The sequence below is a fragment of the Diadema antillarum genome, unplaced genomic scaffold (genome assembly GCF_040938485.1).
Source record: "Diadema antillarum isolate AM-2024a unplaced genomic scaffold, OU_Dant_1.0 scf00000136, whole genome shotgun sequence".
Taxonomy (NCBI): Eukaryota; Metazoa; Echinodermata; class Echinoidea; order Diadematoida; family Diadematidae; genus Diadema; species Diadema antillarum.
The window spans coordinates 1,744,456-1,750,665 of record NW_027271025.1 but is presented as its reverse complement, the minus strand read 5'-3'; the positions used below and the strand labels follow the sequence as shown (position 1 = coordinate 1,750,665).

The window sequence follows — 6,210 nt, the reverse complement described above, 5'->3', positions numbered from 1 at the left end:
GCCCATCCCTAATTGTGACTTCAAGCATCGCTGGGCGAGCCGCTTGCTGATTGGTGCTTATTGGTGCGAGAACACCAATTGGTTCCTCAGCAGATTATTTGCCCCCTTTTTAGTAATCATATCAACCGGTCATTGGACTAAAAAACGCCATTTCCAAATCAAGGAAGAGCAGAGAGGGAAGTTGAACATCTCTCAGCTCAGCAGTGCTCGATATATCTAATCTTATTTTTACCCGAAGTGTCTTTCTGAAAATTGTCAACATGCGCGAAATTGTCCATCTCCAAGCAGGCCAGTGCGGAAACCAAATCGGAGCCAAGGTGAGACATAATTATAATTCAAAGTAACGTTCTGCTTTAGGGATCAGTTATTGTCTGTATTGCTGCAATTCCTTATAAATTTGATCATTTGTTCACATATTTTTTTTTTGTTTCCAAGTCTTGTTTGATATATATGAGTATATCAAGCTTCTTCGTGATGGGTAAGAACAGTACGTTTGCGGCGCCTGCTATAGTGCTTATAACCCAGATTTTTTTTCTGACCCCGAACGGTCAAAAGACAACGTTGCTAAGACAATGTGTACGGCTAGTATTCTCTTTAAGTGCAGTGTATATTGATAACCTCTAGGGCTAGATGGTAGCCACATTTTAATCAAAAAGTCGACTCCAAATTTGTATATTGTGCCCACAGATACTACATTTTTGTGCACTTACAAATGCGGTCCATACATAATTATTATGCATTGCTCTATCTCTTCGGCGGTTTCTCCTCTCTCTCTCTCTCTCTCTCATCTTGATAACCTTTATTGCTGTTCCTTGAAGTCTAGTCAATGTAACGAATAGATATTGATTCTGATTCTATTCAAAATATTCTAATCATTTTGCCCTCGTACAGTCTGTTTTGTCCATGTTATGGGGGTGGGGGAGGAGGAGTGGGGTTGTTCATATCCCTTTCAAACTTCTTCAAAAGAGCGTTTTTTTTTTTGCGAAGGGTCATCACTGTAGTAGAGGGCAAGGAAAATACGCAAAAGAAAACCAAACGCAACCTTCAGAATGGAACTCGAAAGCGACTTTGTGGCAAGATGGCGTGTTGCTTTCGCAGACGAATCTCTCGAGACGAGAATACATGGCGAAGAATCGGTTTTGCCCCATAGATGGTTGTTGGCGCCGAGCGCCAAACGATCATTCTTCTTTGAAATATGAACTTTTCTGGTGTGTATCCATAAAAGGGTAAACTTGAGAGTTGAACTGGAGATCTTTGAAGCCTTGGCGCACACCTTAAACAGGATTCAGCGAGCTTCCAAACTGCCGTGCTGCTGTCAGAAATAGTAACAGATCTCTCAGGCCCTAATCATCTCCTATCACCATACTGCGTTATCATACAGAGATGTCTGCTTCACGGAGTTTTAATTGCAACCATAATGAATGCCGCGGCCATGGATATCAAAGCTAATTTCGTATGCATCATTTTCCGACAACCAATAATTTTCTATCGAATATTTTTTTTTTCTTGTGGGGGGAAAAGTTAATAGGTGCCTATCCGGTGCAGACATGCCATATAATTGTCTGCTGGATAGTACCCGCACTTTTTCTGCTATTCTTCACAAATACATGCATAGGCAAGAGGAGGTTTAGTATCCCACAAATCACTCGATCAATTATGAGGGTCCAAAGACTGCCGTTAGAAATAACTGTTCTCTGTAGAGAGCACGGCCATGGAATCGGAATCGTCATGTATAGAATATTTTCTCCCATTCCCAATCCTCTCATACATAGCCATTGACCGTAAATAAATCGGATCGTGTATCGTAATAGAACACAAAAGAATGTCGTCGTTACTTTGGTCGTTGGGGAGAACCAGGCATTATTTTCATTTTATTCATAAGGGTGAAAGAAAAATTCATTCAAAGACTTATCTTCTGCTATTCCCTCCCAGGGAGTGGTTTGCGGTTGAATGAGGGAATTCACTGCAAAGAGTGTATGTGAGAGAGAGAGGGAGAGCAAATAATTTCTTTGTTGTGTACACCTTTTGTATCCATATCCTGTTGTATCTAGGCTTTTCCTTTTTGCAGACGCGGATCAGCGTGTAAACATTGCATTTTATATCATTATGAGTCGCTCTCCATGGCCATGCGTACATTGTAGGTGCACTGTGCATGCAGTAAAAAAAAAATCAATGGCGTTGTATGCCACTGATGTTTATCGCAGACGGGCAAGGCGATCCGAATAGACCCCGGTCCCACACTCATATTTGCCGACAGTTTGTGATGCATGCTACTTATCACAAGTGACTGACATCAAAACTTACGAAGCGTTAGCATCAAAGGAACCACGTGGACTTTCTTCTGATGATTCAAAGCGGCCTGAAAGAGATAAACTCTGAAAGATGGCAAGAATTAGATACAACTTTTAGATTCAGACCAGGACAGAATAAAAAAGAATACAGTAGTCTTGAGGAAGGAGGGACAAATCAATCGGAAGAAAATAAGATTAAAGGGGTCGTATAGTTTTGGTTGAGTCCTAATTTCAGGTTTCTTACATTTTTGGTGAGATAATGAGAAACCTCTACTGAAACATGTAAGAGCATGCAATTCCATGAGGAATTCAATGTTTATTTGATGAAAATTGGTTTTGAAATGGCTGAGATATCCAAAACAAAGCGATTCTAATAAGTGTGGGACCCAACCTTTATTACGATTGCTTTGTTTTACTTTGTTTTTGGATGTTTCGGTCATTCCAAACCCGATTTTCATCAAATAAACTTTGAATGCCTCTTAAAGTGGTATGCTCAGTACTATTTCATAAGTGTTTTCTTGGTATCTCACAAAAAGTTTAAGGCCCATGTCTCATCTCCACCAATACTGTACTATCCCCTTAAGCTAATACCCAATATTTGCCAATGTATGGTCCGATTCTATCCTTTTCTTTATTCCTTGAAGATAAAATAGATTGAAAAGGAAATCAGGCATTCTTAAACTTTTTTTCACAAACACTCCAGCACGCCCTGCATCGAATGGACTGCCTCCGATTTATGGTTTCTTGTTTGTGACAGAATCCTATGCTTCAATTGGCATAGTCTTTTGGAATAGTTTTCTTCGCGCTGCACGCTTCATTCGTATAGTCTTTTTGAAAGATCTTCATGCGATGTTTCAGTAACAACTGGTGCAGCTCCTTTGTACAAAATAACAATTTAGTGCTTATAAATACATTGCGATGAAAAGAAGTAGATGGTTGAGAGGACACATGCTCCTCCGTAACCAGGGTATCTGCAAGTTACTTGCAGGCGAGCGGATTGTCACCAAACCGTGAAATGATCTCTAGCTCAAGCGCCAAACCTACAAAACACGCACTTGCGTGTGACGTTGCGATCGTGATACTCAGCAGGAGGAAGGAGTCTTTCCATCCATGTCACGTGACAGACTATTTGCTTTGTTTAGACGGCCTTTCTTTCTTTCTTTCTTTCTTTTTTCTTTTACTATTTCCATACCGTCAACAGACTGTAAAGGAACTCTGTGTGTGTATCACTGGAAACGTCGTAAATGAACGCAGTGACAGTCTTTCAACGCAGATCTGTACCTTCAGCTGTTGAACAGATTACGACTAGTTCAATGCATGTCAGACTGTTATTCTTTAAGTTGAATCACCGTATGATGGGCGTAGGTAGGACATAGATTATATTGAGAAGCTTTAGTAATCCTCTCCATTTTCTCTCTAGTTCTGGGAGGTAATCTCTGACGAGCACGGCATCGACCCGACAGGAACTTACCATGGCGACTCCGACCTCCAGTTAGAGCGAATCAACGTCTACTACAATGAGGCCACCGGAGGCAAATACGTCCCAAGGGCGGTGCTCGTCGACCTCGAGCCCGGCACCATGGACTCGGTTCGATCGGGGCCCTTCGGCCAGATCTTCAGACCGGACAACTTTACCTTCGGCCAGAGCGGAGCAGGCAACAACTGGGCCAAGGGACACTACACCGAGGGAGCCGAGCTGGTCGACTCCGTTCTCGATGTCGTCAGGAAGGAGGCTGAAAGCTGTGACTGTTTGCAAGTAAGTTTGTACCTGCCATTAAACTTAAACATGTAGGATAGAGCAAGGATAAACAGTATACAGAAGTCTTATAAACTGATCGGAGCAGGAGAACCTCTAAAGAACCATACGAATACTTGGGTAAAGGTATGTCATATTGATCATTATGATAATCAGATTCATTCGCACTGGTATCAACGAAAAAAGGGAGTATGAATTATGGCACGTGCATCGTGTGACAAATCATAGTTACGCTCTCAATCAAAAGACATTGCACTTACCTATTTGAGTGCAGTTTCAAGCAGTTTTCTCTTTTTTTTTTTGCTTCAAAGTGAACAACGTAGACATCATTTTTTTTTTTTTTTTTTTTGGTTACGGTAAGGCATTATTCCCTTATCGTTAACTTCAGAATGTGTCATTGCGTCTTTATGATTATGTTGTAATGGTCCAATTTCAATGTTCTTTGCAGGGTTTCCAACTTACTCATTCTCTCGGAGGTGGTACTGGTTCCGGTATGGGCACACTGCTGATCAGTAAGATCCGAGAGGAGTATCCTGATCGAATCATGAGCACGTTCAGCGTGGTCCCCTCACCGAAGGTTTCAGACACTGTGGTAGAACCTTACAATGCCACCCTGTCAGTCCATCAGCTGGTCGAGAACACTGATGAGACATTCTGCATCGACAACGAAGCCCTCTACGATATCTGCTTCAGGACCCTCAAGCTCACCACCCCAACCTACGGTGACTTGAATCATCTGGTGTCTGCTACCATGAGTGGTGTTACTACCTGCCTCAGGTTCCCTGGACAGCTCAACGCCGATCTCCGCAAGCTGGCAGTCAATATGGTTCCCTTCCCTCGTCTCCATTTCTTCATTCCAGGCTTTGCTCCTCTAACCAGCCGTGGAAGCCAACAGTACCGCGCCCTCACCGTTCCCGAGCTGACCCAGCAGATGTTCGACGCCAAGAACATGATGGCTGCCTGCGATCCCCGTCATGGCCGCTACCTGACCGTTGCCGCGATGTTCCGTGGTCGCATGTCCATGAAGGAGGTCGACGAACAGATGCTCAACGTCCAGAACAAGAACAGCAGCTACTTCGTCGAGTGGATCCCCAACAACGTCAAGACCGCCGTCTGTGACATCCCACCACGTGGTCTCAAGATGTCAGCCACTTTCATTGGCAACAGCACCGCCATCCAGGAGCTCTTCAAGCGAGTATCGGAGCAGTTCACCGCCATGTTCCGGCGAAAGGCTTTCCTCCACTGGTACACCGGCGAGGGCATGGACGAGATGGAGTTCACAGAGGCTGAGAGCAACATGAACGACTTGGTGTCCGAGTACCAGCAGTACCAGGACGCCACCGCCGAGGAGGAGGGCGAGTTTGACGAGGAAGAGGAAGAGGACATGCAGCAGCAGGAACAGTGATAGACGTACTTTAAATCGTACAAACCCACAACCTATCTGCCATGCAAATCATCTGTGTGTTTTCTACCATCCTGTATACATAAGACACGTCTTGAGATAATGAAACATATCATTCATTCAATCACTGAAATTAACAATAAATTGATGACAGGACCAATAATAAGAACAACATTCCATATCTTAAAAGCCAACAAGAACAATAGCTATCTTTGGGAATGCGTGTTTAGCACAGGACAATCCTAATGACTTCACTAAGATTTCAGAAATAAATATATGGCAGACAGCGTATCACTTGAATCGTACTCCACAAACGGTATTCATCCTCTTGAACAAAAGAAAAAAGTGATCAAGTGAAATACTCAACCAAGTCTACATTGATTGACTTATGAGTCAGCCTCTCTTCTTTTCTAGAAATTGCACAATGCATGTGTGTTTATCAAACAGTGAAGTCAAAATTTCCTAGAAATAAATCTGTGCTTTTGCTTCTTTTTCGTTTCAAACCAAATTCAGCTTTAGTTGCTTTGGCGGCTACAAAGATAAAAAAAACAACAACAAACAAACACAGAAGTGATGAAAAAAGTGGCAGGCGATTCCACCGAAAAAAATATTAGCATCTCTGTGAGTACTTTGGGGAAAATCTATCCTATCTTCGTGAAGCATATGATGTTTTCAAGTACCACACCGAGACCAGAGGAATAATAATATAGTAAAACAAATCTTTATTATATATCACTTTCTCTCAGTCTTCGTTGTTATTT

General features: G+C 42.6%; 1 protein-coding gene across 1 annotated transcript; it reads left to right on the top strand.

Annotated features, from left to right (window-relative positions):
* The first annotated feature begins 260 nt into the window (after positions 1 to 260).
* Positions 261 to 5,519, top strand: LOC139720984 (tubulin beta-4B chain-like). Its single transcript, XM_071632316.1, has 3 exons — positions 261 to 317; positions 3,712 to 4,047; positions 4,496 to 5,519. The coding sequence occupies exons 1-3, from the start codon at positions 261 to 263 to the stop codon at positions 5,450 to 5,452; spliced, it is 1,350 nt and encodes a 449-aa protein (XP_071488417.1). The 3' UTR covers positions 5,453 to 5,519.
* The last annotated feature ends 691 nt before the right edge of the window (positions 5,520 to 6,210 follow it).